Raw genomic sequence first — 16166 nt, forward strand, 5'->3', positions numbered from 1 at the left:
GAAAAAATAAAGACCAGCTTCTTTTCTCTCATTAGAGGTCGCTGATATTACAACCACATGGCTGCAAAGCTTAAATAGCTTTTTATGCATTGAATGTTTATTTCTCAATATTATGAAATCATAAATGAGGGCAACTATGGCAACTTTAATTTAATATAATCTAATTGCATTGGATAATGCAACATTTACTTTTAGAACTCTGCCCTCAATCAAGTTAGGTTTTTGGACCTTCATTGTAAATGTGTGGGCACCTCTGATATGAATGATTCCACAAACACTAAAAAAGGGACAGAGGCTAAAATTTGTATTTCTTTTATTTTTTTTAAGCATATACTTTATCCATATTGAGTATGGATAAATTTGATATTCCAAAATATGCTTTTTATTAAAATGTTCTTATAGTTTATATTCTATATACTTGTGCATTTAAATTGATCAGTCACACCATGAAGTTATAGGAAAGAGTAGTGGAAGCCAGGGTAAGAGAAGAGGTGACTATTTGTGAGCAACAGTATGGTTTAATACCGAGGAAGAGCACCACAGATGCATTATTTGCTTTAAGAATGTTGATGGAGAAGTATAGAGAAAGTCAGAAGGAGTTGCATTGTGTGTTTGTGGACAACAGAGTGCCGAGGAGTTGTGGTACTGTATGAGGAAGTCAGGTGTGTCTGAGAAGTATGTGAGGGTGGTGCAGGACATGTATGAGAACAGTCTGACAGGAGGGGTTTAGGTACCTGGGGTCAACAGTGCAAAATAATGTGTTAGAGAAGTGAAGAAAAGAGTGCAGGCAGGGTGGAATGGGTGGAGAAGAGTGATAGCAGAAGTGATTTGTGATAGAAGAATATCTGTGAGAGTGAAAGGGAAAGTTTATAGGACTGTGGTGAGACCTGCGATGTTTTATAGTTTAGAAACAGTGGCATTGAGTAAAAGAGGTGAAGCTGAAGGTAGCAGAGCTAAAGATGTTGAGGTTTTCGTTGGGAGTGACGAGGAAGGACAGGATTAGAAATGATTTTATTAGAGGGATATGGCGTAAATTGGTAGGAGAATGTTGAGGATGGAGTCACCAGGAAGGAGAAAAAGAGGAAGACCAAGGAAGAGGTTTATAGGTGTGGTGAGGGAAGACATGCAGCTAGTTGGTTTGAAAGAGGCAGATGTAGAGGACAGGGGGGGTATGGAAACGGATGAGCCACTGTGGCGACCCGTAATGGGAGAAGCCGAAAGAAGAAGAAGAAGAAGAAGAAGAAGAAGAAGATACTTGTGCATATGTACAAGTGCAGCAGTTCAATTAAAACACACTTTGTAATGGATATAAATCCTTTATTTATAAAAAAAAAAAAAAAAAAAGACAAAATTCTTAAAAAAAAAAGAAAAACAGCTCAGGCTTCTTGATAGATTATTCATCTTTTTTTACCATTTATATAAAGTGACAAAGTAAACAATAAAATTTTTTTTCTTCCAAGCCCTTTAAAATTTTTAATCAATCAGTCATTAGCAAGCACAGATGACAAAAGATTTTCCTAAGGCAACCTAATTTATCTAAAAATCTAATTTTCTAATTCATGGTAAGAAAATTAGAATGATGCAAAGAAGAAGAAAATTAAGATAGATGGAAGGTGTTGTAATGTGCTGTATTAATGTGATGTGCGCTGAAATGTATGGACATGTTTAATGTATGATATCTAAATAAGGGTTTAAATCCCCAAATGTATCTTTCATTATTAATCATATTTATTCAGTGGTTTTCAAAACATGTGAGCAGATTGATAAGGTACCTTTAAGATTATCAGATGTCAGATTATTATTCCAATTCACGTACAGTAAAGTTAATCCTGTTGTTCAATAGGAACTGGTGTGAAAAGATTATGTCTGTGCAAAAATTTTATATTTATAAAAAATATAGGAGAAGACATCATTACAAAATTGGTACTTGTTTTGAAAATGTTTAACATACAGTACATTTCAGTAAATATTTAAATATGACAGAACAATTCATTAATTTTAATTAAGATTTTTTTTAAAATAGGTTTGTCTTGTAATCTTTGGGCAGCTGCCACTTTGGTCATCCTACATAGAGCACATTGTCAAAAAATAGGAAATTCTCCATGTGTCCCAAAACATTCTAAAACTCAGTACACAAATACACATATATTAGCACCACATTATCTTGACTCCTTCTAGAAAGCTCCAATTATAAAATTTTAACGAAATAAAACTTGTTACTAGAGTCTTTGTTCAGGTAGTATAGTGTCTGCATATACACAATACTAGACATATGCATTATTATTGGCAAAATATCACAGGAACAGTTTTAAGAGGTCCTTTCCTGTTATTTATTTTGATTACTTCTCTCTCACTCTTCCTTCTTCTTTACTGATTTACATGGGGTAGAGTAAGAAACCAGAGAAAGAAGAGTGGACATATTGCCCTGCATAGAGTCCAGATGCCTGGTCAGATGGTAACTGGATGTGAACAGTATCTCCCGGCTGTAAGGGAACCACAGCACTGCCAGAAGCCTGGTCCAAAACTCCCTTCTTGTATTCATCATATGTATATGTCACAGCTTCTCCATTTCGGTACAGCCCGACCCATACGTTTGATCCCTTGCAATGCACATGATATGAGAAGTAGTAGATACCGGGAAGGTCGCAGGTGAACACACCAGTTTTTGGGTTGTAATTTTGCCGGCCATTATACAATAGCTTGTCAAATATCACTGGTGTGCCAACTGGAGGATAGGGTGTAGTAAGTTGAGCAGTGAAAGCAGGCATCTCCAGACCAGTAGAACCCATTATGTCAGCTTTACCTTTGTTCTTTCCTTTCATATACCCACCAGCCTTTACTCCATCCAGGGATGGCCCCATCTCAGGCAAAACACCCATGAGGTCAGGGTTTACGGCTGGTGGTCCAGGCGGTCCTGGAGGACCAGGAGGACCTGGGTGACCTGCCGTGCCTGGAGCACCGCCTGGGCCAGGAGGCCCAGGAGGGCCAATAGGGCCTATAGCACCACGGAGTCCCTCACCTGGAGAACCAGCCTTGCCAGGAAGCCCAGCTTCTCCCTTAGGCCCTGCAGGGCCAGGTGGTCCAATCGGTCCACCTGGTCCTGCAAGTCCTGGAATCCCCTTAGGTCCCTGAGGCCCAGCAGGACCAAGTGCACCCCCTTCTCCTTTAAGACCAGGCAGGCCAGGAAGGCCAGTGGGCCCAGGTAGACCCTTCTCTCCTTCCTCTCCTTCGGGACCAATAGGTCCAGCTGGTCCCCGTGGCCCAGGTTCCCCTTCCTCACCAGGTTTACCTGGTTGGCCTGGCATTCCTGTAGGCCCTGGATCTCCTATAGGCCCTTGTTCTCCCTTTGCTCCGCCTTCACCTAAATCTCCCTTAGGTCCTTGTGCACCAATCCCACCAGGCTTTCCTACTGATCCTGGAGGGCCAGGAGGACCAATGGGTCCTGTGGGTCCTACCAAACCAGGTTGACCTCCATTTCCTTTTTCACCTTTTAGTCCTGGAGGCCCAGGTGGTCCCCCTATTCCTTTGTCACCCTTTGAGCCAGGGAATCCTGGTTTTCCAATGCCAGGTAATCCAGGCTTTCCTGGCAAACCTGGTGGCCCTGGTAGTCCTTTATGGCCTGGGACACCTGGCTGTCCTGGCACTCCTTCCTCACCTGGTTTCCCAATGCCAGGCAATCCTTGTGGTCCTTGTTTGCCCTCTAAGCCAGGTGGACCTAATGGGCCAAGTGGTCCAGGTGGTCCAGGTTGTCCTTGTTTACCTGGTTGTCCTTGCAAACCAGGTGCTCCAGACTTGCCCACCCCTGGCAATCCTTTATGTCCAGGAAGTCCTGTAGGCCCAGGTGGGCCTTTTGGGCCTTGTGGGCCTGGATATCCAATTCCTTTATCTCCTTTAGGGCCAGGCAACCCTGGAAGACCAGGAAGACCTTTGTGCCCTGGTTCTCCTTTGGGTCCTGTCAGTCCTGGTGGTCCTTGGCCACCTGGCTTCCCAATACCTAGTAAGCCCTGGGGTCCAGGTGGACCTGGTGGTCCTATCCTGCCTGGTAGCCCCTCTGCCCCACCAGGTCCCTGGTCACCTTTTTCTCCTTTTGGTCCCATTTCACCTGGCTTCCCTAGCATGCCTGGCATTCCTGGTTTACCAAGGCCAGGTAACCCTGGAGGGCCAGGAGGGCCTTGAATTCCTGGAGGGCCTGGAATACCATTTCCCTTAGGCCCAGGAGGCCCTGGTGGTCCTTGTGGTCCTTGAGGACCTTGTGGTCCAATTTCACCTGGAATACCCTGCTCACCTCTAGGAATGGTCTCACCTGTATGCAGAAAAACATGACAATATTTGCACAAAACTCAAGGAATGGCATATGATATAATAATATGATATAACAATAAAAAAAAAACTAACAAAAAATATATATATATTATTTATTTATTTATTTTTATGTTGTGTTGTCAACAGAACACACATCAATTTACGACGTCCTTTGTAAACTCCAACAAAATCTTTTTTTAAATTGGTAAACATTTGTTTTGCTGATGTGCCAAGTCTCCAATCAAGCACCATAATTCACCATGATGCACACATCTGGAAATTAAAACCGTCCATGTGGAAACAAACCAAAAGTTCCAGGTGCAGAACGCTAAGCAATATGGCAATAAGCAGTAAGCACTGAGCAGGACTGGATGATCAGATATCAGAACATAACGTCAACAAATAACGTACTACCCCTTTGTAGTACCGATACAGGGCAAACTACTTTGAAATTAATTTTTATCGTGCATCTACCATCTAATAAGAAACAATGTACTTAGTTTCATTAGGATCCGTAATGTTATTTCGAAGAATTTACAATGCGTGAGAAATCGCGTTTTTCGTGAGTTAGCCGCGATCCAGGCCGAATTTTTCAAAATCCTTTCTTAGTGAGCACCTAAGACCCAAGAGGAAGGTATGTTCCAAATTTCATTGCAATCCGTTCAGTGGTTTTTGAGATTTTATGATGAGTGAGTGAGTCAGTCAGTGGTATTTGAGCTTTATATATATATATATCTTCCCGTGGGCTCACCACCTGCAGGAGGGACCGTAAGGGAGATATATATATATATATATATATATATATATATATATATATATATATATATATATATATATATATATATATATATATATATATATATAAATCATTGATATATATTGTTACAGGGATGATACAAATGATTACCTTTTTTGTCCTTGCCTTTGTTCATATGCATGGGTATCTGTGGCATTTCTTTTCTGTAAGGTGGATACTGCATATGAGGCATTTCCTTTCCTATACCTTTGTGAGGTATATGAGGTACAGGCTGATGCTGTTGATGATGTGGTTTGTAATATGCTCCTCCACATACAGATGGTAATAATACCACTTGTACTATAATCACCAGGAAAGGAACCACAGCCATGGCCTGTGAAAATCAATCAAACAATCAATTGATCAATTATTCAATTAATCAAATAATAAATTTATCAATTAATAAATCAATCAATCAATCAGTCAATCAATCATAAGCATAATCACATACCATTAATAGCCATTTGTTTAGCCTCAAAACACGTCACTATTATTTACTAAAAATATATACATTTTTGTTAAATTTGTAGTACCAGTGCTGTATGTACAAAACTAATATATCTTTGATGGAGACATATTCAGTTAATGCATTTACAATACCTTTTTTGTGTTTGTTTTGGTTTAATAAGTGATTAATACTCTGTGTATTTTATTTCTCGATATTTTAATAACATAAACCCAAAACATTTTTTTAGTATATTTGGGATATTTAGTTTTATGACTGATATATTTCAACTTTTCCATAACAAACTTGTTGGCCTTCCAAAAACAGGTTTCTTCTGCTTTCCTTTATAGCACTTTAATTGCATACTGGTTGACACCGCTAAGTATGTGACTCGTAATAGCAAATAGATTGTAGCAAAATAATTTAGGGGTTAACAGATGTGAATACTTAGACACCTAATTGTAATATTAATAAAAAATAATAATTGTAATAAAAAGTATAATATTTCCCCCTGCCTCAGTATTATGAACAATATTGTGAATATCTTGATATATTTGGTGTGCTAGCAATACATCCTCCAGCCTTCTTCTCTAACAATCATAATGTGTTGCAGGACAAATAAATGATCATCCTGGGTGATTTAAATTCTTGATCCTTACAAGGCACAAGCGATGGTAGCTGATTAGGGAACATTAAATAAGGATTTTCTAATCTATTTTTTTCCCAATTCTGTCATTCCACTAGCTAATCAGGGTTAGTGAAGGCTAGCACCTGCCTCCTGTGAGACATGTTAAGCTGGCCCCCATGTATTCACAATGCTGTTAATGCTTTGTAACAAGGGCAGCTGAACACACTCTGAGGAAACCACAAACTGTTCCACTAAACAGTACAAAGATACACATGATTAGCCAATGTTGCTTGGATATGAGGAGAACATGGTCATCTTTGCTGTCTTGGATTCCCAGCCCTAATAGTAGAGCCATCACATTTCAGATGTTTTACCCACCCACATTTACAAATTTAATGTAGCAAATAAAACTAAATCTGCACAGAAGGACAACACTGGGTTCCCATGTATTTCCTATTCTTTAAGACCTTTGGTGCTTAAGCTAATGGAAATAGAATGATGCCTTTTTCTTCAGGCAAAACTTTCGTGTCAAAGTCAACTGTGTACAGAAATTATTTGCAGGGCATTTTGGAGTATTTGTGTATGGTAATAAAGCTTGTCCCAGTTGTGTGTTATTTCCTTTTTTTCTCTCATCCTAGCCTCTGTGAGAAATAGAACAAGTCTGTGAAATATGCAGCACTCGCAGAATTGCACTTTTAGGTGTGTGTGTGTGTGTGTGTGTGTGTGTGTGTGTGTGTGTGTGTGTGTGTGTGTAAATCAGTTTTACTGCACTGAGACCTTTGACAAAAGCATTACAATGAAAGGTAAGTGGGTCGGCTATAACTAATCATATGCACAAATGTCTCAACATCATTTTATAGCTGTTAATGTTACAAATCACAAGCATTGCAAAATAGCCTTCAAACTTTGTGGGACACTTGGAGCAGATTGTACGTACGACTGAATCGGTATGGCAGAATGGTTTTCACGTGCTTATGCATTTCCTGCTGGCTTATGAGCTGCAGATGCGTACATTTGTAGTTTAATGGAAAAGGCATTAAGAAAATCACTAACAAATGATGTCTGTCATTACTAAAAACAAACCAATTCACCTGTCGAGAATAGAGCAGCTACAGATCAATTTCTCTACTCTTAACCCTCCTCGATGTTCTGTTATTGTTTATTTTTTTCTATGTATTAAACTACTTGGATTTCATTTATAAAGGTTGTGGAAATACATACTTTTTTAAAGAGTTTCTTGCCATGAAGTATAGTTTTGAAATTAGGTTTCTCTGAGCCTGTCAGAGGTCGGAGAAAGTATCAGGGAATTACAATTTCGGAGTAGCAGCATGGAACTTTGACCTTTCTCACGCAGTTGGTGATTTTCCCATAGACATGCCATGGGACTCTCAGTCTTTGGTTGGTTCTTCAAGGGTAATGTCCTATATATATATATATATATATATATATATATATATATATATATATATATATATATATATATATATATATATATATATATATATATATATATATATATTTGCAATTTGTACAGTTGGAAATGTATGTGCTCATGGTACATTCAGGGCCGAAGTTCAGGGCTGAATCTATTCCAAGATTGTAGTTTCTGTATTCAATCTATGGTTTCACCGATGTATTCCTACCACATGTGAGATTGTTTAAAAAATGAACTGTAATATATGCAAATTAACAGACAGAAGAATTTGTCCCAGTGTCATCCAGTTTTATTTTTAGCTTATACTCTATAGACGTAGGCAAGACCATTTGTAGCCTAACAGAGCTTAAAAGTTTGGAACCACCAGGGGGCACTGTAAGAATGTAAGAAAAATTAAAAAATAATACCTACATGAAATATGTGCACACTTGTTAATAATATCTTCTGGTAATAAAAGACTGTGAGCCTGTAGATGCTCTGCAACTTTGAGAGCTTTGATTGGGTAGGAAGTGTAAAGGGGTTTAAAGTTGGATTTTATTTAGGGTTTAACTTTTGGTTCGAGTTTATCTAAGGATAGTAGATGTTTCGGTACAGTCACTAGGTTGTGTTTGAGTGCAGATTGTACGTACGACTGAATCGGTATTTTTTTTTTTACAAACGTGCTTAAATATGTACTGTTGTCTGAAACAGATGGGAAATTGAGCCACAATTATTGAGCTATGAGTCAATATGAAGGATTTAGAGAGATTTCGGATTTATTTTAGCAACTATATTAGTTTGGTATGTCATGGTATTTTAAATGAAACAGGTTTGCTCTTATATATGATAACTGCATATATATATATATATATATATATATATATATATATATATATATATATATATATATATATATATATATATATATATATATATAGCATGAAGGCACTAGGTAGCAAATGTAAAATATTCCATCCCTGAACATGTATGTATGTGTGCACTTTTCCCTGAGACAGCAGGACTGTGTGAGAACTCGATAAATATCTGCTGAATTTTAATGAACACTTGCTGCCACTTTATAGTGCAAGCCTTTACCAGACATCTACCAAACTGTGATTATTAGTGCACCTTTTATCAAAGAAAGTGAAATATCAAAATGTATATCAATTCTCTCAAATATTAGCTACAGAAATGTGCTGATACAAGTAAGTTAATAGGTAAACAATAGGTTTTAGGTTGTATATGCTTTACATGTCTGTTTTTTAAGAGGATTCTTTAGATTTCAATAGTTTTTTTTTTTTTGGTGTAACACACTTCCTTTGCATTTGCTTGCATTCCCTATGGAATGTAAAATGTGAATACATACTTAAAATTGAACAAGTGGACATTTTGCTCCCATCAAGGTTGTAAAAATAGGTGGTTAATAAAGTAATTAATATGTTTGGAATGTATATGTAGTGTGTGAAAGGATCTTAGGTGATGGAAAATCAAGTGCAGATACTTGAAAGTGTATTAAGTACAAAAGCAAAGCAAGTATATTTGGTTATTTCTTGCTTATTGCGACACAAAAGACTTATAGTCACTTACAGAGCACGTAAAGGTTTAAGAATGTGGAAAGGGGGGATATTTGTTTGAGGAAATTTCTTTATTCTTTGAAGCTGCAGTAAATTTCATGAACACGAGCTACATGAAATTCATGATTAGATAAACCCAGGTATGCATAGATTATAACCAGAAAGCAAGTTCTACAGTAAACAGAACACATCCTGCTTCGCTTTGTCATGTCTGTCAACTCATGTCTGAGTTGGTTCTCCTGGCATTTGCTATTAATTAATGTATGTGTTATGGGATTTAATTATAAACCGCTGACCAAGATAATACAACATCCATGAATACCATCTGTTTTATTCTAAAATGGTAATTAAATAAAAAAAAAAAAAAATTATCACAAAATGCAGAATGAAAAATGCAAATTAATTACTTTCTCTAGCCCATTTTCTTTTGCTCAAACACAAGGTGTTATTTTTTTCATAATTATACACACAGATTTAATTTGATGCTCTGTTTTATTCTTTTTTTTCGCAGAGCATGTTTCTGTGTATTGTGAATGTTAAAAATCTGTTCTAGCAACATGGCAAATTTGATCTATACCTTTAACCACAACAAAGACAGATAAGACTCTCTCGCCTCTCTCTCTCTCTCTCTCTCTCTCTCTCTCTCTCTCTCTCTCTCTCTCTCTCTCTCTCTAAATATATATAGCCACATGCCCATTCCAATTACACATTTGTCATGCAAAGCTGAAAGCATGAGAGCTGCTCAACCAAACCCTCACAACGGTAAACATTGCTTAGTAAAAATCAAGAGTAATAGTCTGAATGATCTTAAGTCTGTAATCTAGCATACCAGTATAGATTTATTCATTGCTAGAGACTCAAAGCACTTTTGCACGTCCCTCTGGACAAGGGCTTCTGCTAAATGCTGCAAATGTAAATGTAAACACAGGGTCTACAAACTGACCAGCCAATAACAAAATACTTCAACCAGATCAGTTCTACTATAATTTAATTACAGTGACAGCACACACATTAGATATTTCAAGAGAAAACTGGCACTGTACTATACACATCACTGTAACAAGGCCAGCCTGAGCTCTGAAACAAATGATTCAGTTCAATTGTCACATGAGTGTTTTAAGGAAGCATTAACCTTTGTATTTTTCCACACAAAAAAAAAAAACTCAAGTATTTTATTGAGAATAGTTTAATATTTACTATTTAAAAAAAAGTGCTATTATTATTATTATTATTATTATTATTATTATTATTATTATTATTATTATTATTATTATTATATTTGAGAATTTGTGCAATCATGGCTTTCTGGGGTGTTTTCTAGCATTATTAGAAGAAGTCTCCAGTGTCAGTGTAATAGTAATAGGTAGAGCTGTATTTTTTTTTTTTTTACCATGAAAATTCTTCAGGGTAATAAAATGTCTTAATAACTAAAAAGTAGGGGAGTAGCCTGTTAATTGCTGTTATAGCTAAGTGATAACAGGAATTCACTTGTTCCACAAATGTTTCGCAACATTACACATTCTGTCAATGGACAAAAATAAGTATGAGTATGTTAATTCTTAATAAATAAATAATTACAATCATTAGTGAACCACTTTAATATAATTATACATCAGGATAGTAAAGGCCCTTGCATGACACTATTGATCATTCCTTTTCCTAAAAACGTCATACCCTGTTCTGTTTTATTTGTTATTTCTCACACTGCAATAGAACAGTTCGGTTTTAATTTCTCAAAGTAAAAAGCAACACTTAAGGTACAAGTTATCTGACCCTTGTACATATGCCAGTGTGTCATTCCCAGCCATATATTCAGTCACTGCTTGGATAATAGATCATGTGTCAGTATGACCCTCATACTAAAGGCCATACATGGCCTCTGCCCCCAGGAGTCAGGGAGCTCTCATCTACCTTTTGTTCACCCCCCTGCCCCCCCCCTCCTCCCCCTCTGTTGGAATCTCCCGCACCCATCAGCCAATAAACAAAGCTTGTAAAATTAACACCTCATGGCACAAATAGGGCAGGTTAAGCAAAAACACACACCCACACAATAGGCTTACTAGGATACAGATGGCTCTTAAAAACCCAATATTTACAGAGCTATTATCATTTCTCTATTCTCCTCCTGGTTTTAGTCATGATTCCCATTGCCTTTACATTCCATTTCTACTCTCACTTACTCTTCTTGTCTACATAGATCAGTAGACTAACAAAGAGACATCTAAATCATGAGTGAAAGGCGTGGCATCATGTGACTACTGGACAAAAATGTGAAGAGAATGAAGAAGGGGAAAACAGGAGAGAGAGTGTGTGAGAGAGAGAAATGAAAATAGTTCAAAGATGGACTCAATCAATGCTTGGAACAAATATTGAGCCACTGCATTCTTAATAGTCTGGGATTTATACTATTAACAGATGTGGGAGACTGAAAGTTTATTTAATTCTGTTTGTGTTTGCTAATAACTCTGTGGAACATGCCATCACATTGGATGTTTTTTTTTTTTTTTTTCTTCAATGGTTTTTGTTTTTTGCCATACATCAGTTTCACTGATCTTTCATCCTATTATGCATCTGTGTTGCTTGCTCCTTAACCCGTAGAGTAGATGATTAAAATATTCTATCCAATGAGCTAAGCACACTGGGGGCAGTGTTCCAAAAAAAAAGTCAATGAGAACAGAATAGTCAAAGAGGCATCATTACATTGTTGGTGGGTATGAATCAAGGATTGATCAATGATGATCTACAAAAAAAAAAACAACACATCAATCAAGATAATTTAGAAATTATAAAATTGAAGCTGTAAGCTATAAAAGTGATTTCAAAATGACTTGCTTTTTTTCTGTAAGCATAATTCAATGAAGAAAAAGACATATAGTACTACAGTTCAGAGTAACAGTCAGGCCTGTTAAGTGTCCACTAGCTGCAACAGAGCATTCATTCTGTCCCCTCGTCCGCTTACTCAGCTTACAGCATTTTCACAGCACACTGATAATAAGAGTGAGAATCCCTGAAGGAACCTGTGTGTGTGTGTGTGTGTGTGTGTGTGTGTGTGTGTGTGTGTGTGTGTGTGTGTTTATATGGGTGCGTCTGCTGTAGGACACAAAGCAAACCCTGCAAAATGTTTCGGAATAGTGCTTGTATATTGTTGCTGAAACTATAATGAATGGATATTGATGGGGATGAGTTCCCTTTTAAATCTGGTTCCTCTCGAGGTTTCCTCCTCATGCCATCTCAGGCCACTGTCGCCACTTTCTTTTTCATTAGGGACAAACTAATAAGGACCGAACTTATAGGCACTAAACTTATACATTCGAAACCTTATTTTGTCCCTATCTCTAAAATGTTGCTTTGGGAAAATGTCCATGGTTAAGTATGCTGTATTGTTTGTGCTTACTTCTATTTAGTTTTAAGTGTATTACACTGCTTCCCATGGGCTCACCACCTGCAGGAGGGACCGTAAGGGACGGTGCTGTGAGGATTGGGCAGCAGTCGAAGGCGGGGGCCTGCTTAGACTGCTGCCCCCGCGACCCGGATTACGGATAAGTGGGAGAAAATGAATGAATGAATGAATGAATGTATTACACTGCACATTAGCCAATCCAAGAATGTTTTTATGTGTGCTATATAAGACTCGGGTGTTGTGATATTGCCTGAAAATTCAACATCTGTTCTATGACTTATGTGTATAAACTGTAATTTGCATATTAGATGTAAATCTTTAAAGATTGATGATCTGCAAACAATTGTATACACAGAAAGATAGGGGTCTTATATAGAAAGAATATTCTTTCTTAGTATAGACATTAAATTATATTAAATGAGTAATCCTACTATGAGAATTTCAGCCGTAGCAAAACCAGTGTGGTTCAAGTCTTAGAGAATAAATATGGTATTTCTTTTTCAATCTAATTTACTCTCATCTTGGTTATATTATAAAACTTGTGATTGGTGTTAAACATTTAACTTTATCTTTCAATAGAGGTGCACCAGAACACTGCAATGCCCACTCTGATTAGAATAAAATGTATTTGTATGCTCCAAATGGAAGTTGAATTTCCATTTTATACTGCTTGATAGATGCATAAAATTATATGAAAATAGCCAATGCATTATTATGCACATTTTAGATTGACTGGTTTGTCTTACTATTGGTACTGTGTACTGTGGGCTATCATGCCAGTGTCAAACATTCAATTCAATTAATTGTTATTTGTATAGCGCTTTTAACAATGAACATTGTTTTAAAGCAGCTTTGCACAGATAATGTGGGGATAAAGAATGAACAAGATGTTCTTTATGTGTAAATTTGTCCCTAATGAAAAACAATACATCATTAATCTGTCTATCTCGGTAAATGCAGTATTTTCTTACTAACTGGAAACTGGGGTTTATTATTACGACACATGAATTTGAAACATTAAATCAACATTAAATTGAGCATTTAATAAGAATCGTTTGAACACCAATGCAGACATTAAGGTTTTAAAAAAAGTTCAGTTTGCTGTGAATCATATCCAAATACTTTACCAATAAAGCTTCAGTTTCGGCCTTTTAATGACAAAACATACATCTAGTGATGAAATAAGGACCTGCTACTTTATACAGTCATCCAGTGTACAAGTGTCTGAGAAGAGAAAGCGAGAAACAGAATATATCTTACCCTGACCCTGCTGTTTTCAGGCGTAGAGGTGATAATCTCGGGGGTTCTGGGCAATCCCGCACACAAATTCCCACACACACCCCTCACCAGCTGAATGGATGGATGACTGGACTTAAACAAGCAGCACCCTACACACACACTCACCTTATATCTCCAGTCAGGAAGAAGGGGAGGAGAAAGAGAGCCAAAGAGTAGGGGGTGGAGGTGGAGAGAGATTGTCAGCATGGCGATGTCGATGTCACAGTCTTGTCTTATTCAGTCTAAATTCTAAACACTGGGGTTTGTTTGTCTTTCCAAAATCCCTGTGTGGGCATCATCACCCTCATTACTTTTCACAATGATGTCATGACACTCAGACATTGAGCTTGATGGATCTTGGATTGGCCTTTTTTTTCCAGCCTTAAGGAACACAAGTGTGTGAGTTGGAGTGTACCTCACATTTAAAATCATCCTCCCAGGGAATAAAAATTGGAATATTGTCTCATTAACTAATGGGACTTGGACTAATTGCTTGAATTAAACAGTTAGGACCTCATGGTTTTAATGGTTTATAAGAACAATCCATACATTCTTGATTCAGGTCAAGATTCAGGCTTGATTTAGTGGAATTACTTATTTTCTAATAGGATATTTGCTAGTTTTGTGGTAGATATCAGCATCCTGATAAGGTCCGAAGAACCATTATTAAACCACAGTTGAATAAGATTTTGCCAAATCAAATCAAAAACATTTTGCTGTAATGTAATGTAATGCAATGTAAAAGCTGGTTGTAGGTTTAATAAAGACATATAGAAACCAAAGCAGCTTTAACAGCCCTGCCAGTTCAATTGCAAACAGCTCTTCCTTTGACCTCCATTCAAAATGATCAATGGGTTATCAGCATTTTATTGTCGGGAGAAAAGAGCCTAAGTGGTGGTGCCGATAAAATGTGTGCAACCTGAAACGCTTCAGAGAGGTCAACAGTTAAAGCTAGTACCCCCTGCTGCTAAGTCAGACCATGACATTGTGTAACCAAGGCAATGAGTACGATGAGCGGAGATTTCCATGTATTACAGAACAGGAACAAATTTGTGATATTAGCTTTCATTTACTGCACAGTTTAAGAGAGAAGATTAGTGTTTCTTGTGAAGTGCTGAGTAGGTGGAAGATTTTGCTTCGAAACATGCCAGTGTTGGATGAATGAACAGGCAGAGACAGTGACAGACGGAGACAGGGTGGAGGGCCATTCCAAAAGAATGCGCCTTTCTGGCTTTCCAGGTAGGATGATCAGCTGCCCAATTCTCTCTTTTTTTTTTTTATTCGCTCAACCAATCATTTGTATCCAAGACACACACTCACCCTAGATATTAATGCCCATCCCAGTAGACAGAACTCTCCTCCAAAACCAGTTATGAGCACAAAGAAAGTTATTGAACTTCAGTGCAAGATTCATTATACACTGGTACAAACAAAATTTCTATAATTGGATCTCATGAATAAATAAAAAGGCAGCCAAAATGCTTTTCCAGAGCAGGGATGCTGTCCAGCAGGAGACAGGACCTTCCCCCAATAATGCACACACACACACACACACACACACACACACACACACACACACACGCACGCACCAAACTCAATTAGCCACGAGTGCGTTTACCTACCAAACACACTTGCCTTGGCATCTGTTTCTTTGTTTGACCATAAAGTGGAGAGACAGAGGGTTGGGCAGAAGGAGAGAAAGTTAAGGAATGAATGAGTAAGGAGCCAAAAGTCTTCATTTTCCAAATGTCCATTATCTGTTGGGTTTTTTGAGGAGGAAAAAACAACTTTGGGAAAATAGTTCTGGAAAAATATAGTCAATGTGCTTTTTTATTAGGAGTAAAAGAGTAGTAAAAGCTATCTATCTATCTATCTATCTATCTATCTATCTATCTATCTATCTATCTATCTATCTATCTATCTATCTATCTATCTATCTATCTATCTATCTATCTATCTAAACGCTGCTGTCGAATTCTACATGAGATCAGAAGCATTTCTTGTGGTTCTACAGCTTAAAGTGCAACTTTAAATGCCTTAATGTTTTGGGTCATATTAGGATATTGATTGTAAGTATATTTGGATATTTTTTGCCAAATAAGAATAAAAAAACACTGCTGTTATAAGTTTTAAGGTTGTATTAGTATCTCTACTTCATATCGGGACACACCGCACTGCTCTCTAATTAATTATTTTCATACAAAACCAGGATTCTTTACAGGTAACTTGAATATTATTGTTTCATAGCGTCTAAATAATTCCATTGTATGTATCCCTGATTGGGAAATACTCTTGTAAGGATTTTCATAGAACTTTTAAAAGTTCTCGC

General features: G+C 37.3%; 1 protein-coding gene across 1 annotated transcript; it reads right to left on the reverse strand.

Annotated features, from left to right (window-relative positions):
* Positions 1-1296: 1296 nt before the first annotated feature.
* col8a1a (collagen, type VIII, alpha 1a) lies at positions 1297-13953 on the reverse strand. Its single transcript, XM_083536976.1, has 3 exons — positions 13820-13953; positions 5210-5432; positions 1297-4303 (listed from the first exon to the last, which is right to left on the reverse strand). The coding sequence occupies exons 2-3, from the start codon at positions 5427-5429 to the stop codon at positions 2376-2378; spliced, it is 2148 nt and encodes a 715-aa protein (XP_083393102.1). The 5' UTR covers positions 5430-5432; positions 13820-13953; the 3' UTR covers positions 1297-2375.
* Positions 13954-16166: the final 2213 nt, after the last annotated feature.

This window comes from Silurus aristotelis (genome assembly GCF_946808225.1).
Source record: "Silurus aristotelis genome assembly, chromosome: 3".
Lineage (NCBI taxonomy): Eukaryota > Metazoa > Chordata > Actinopteri > Siluriformes > Siluridae > Silurus > Silurus aristotelis.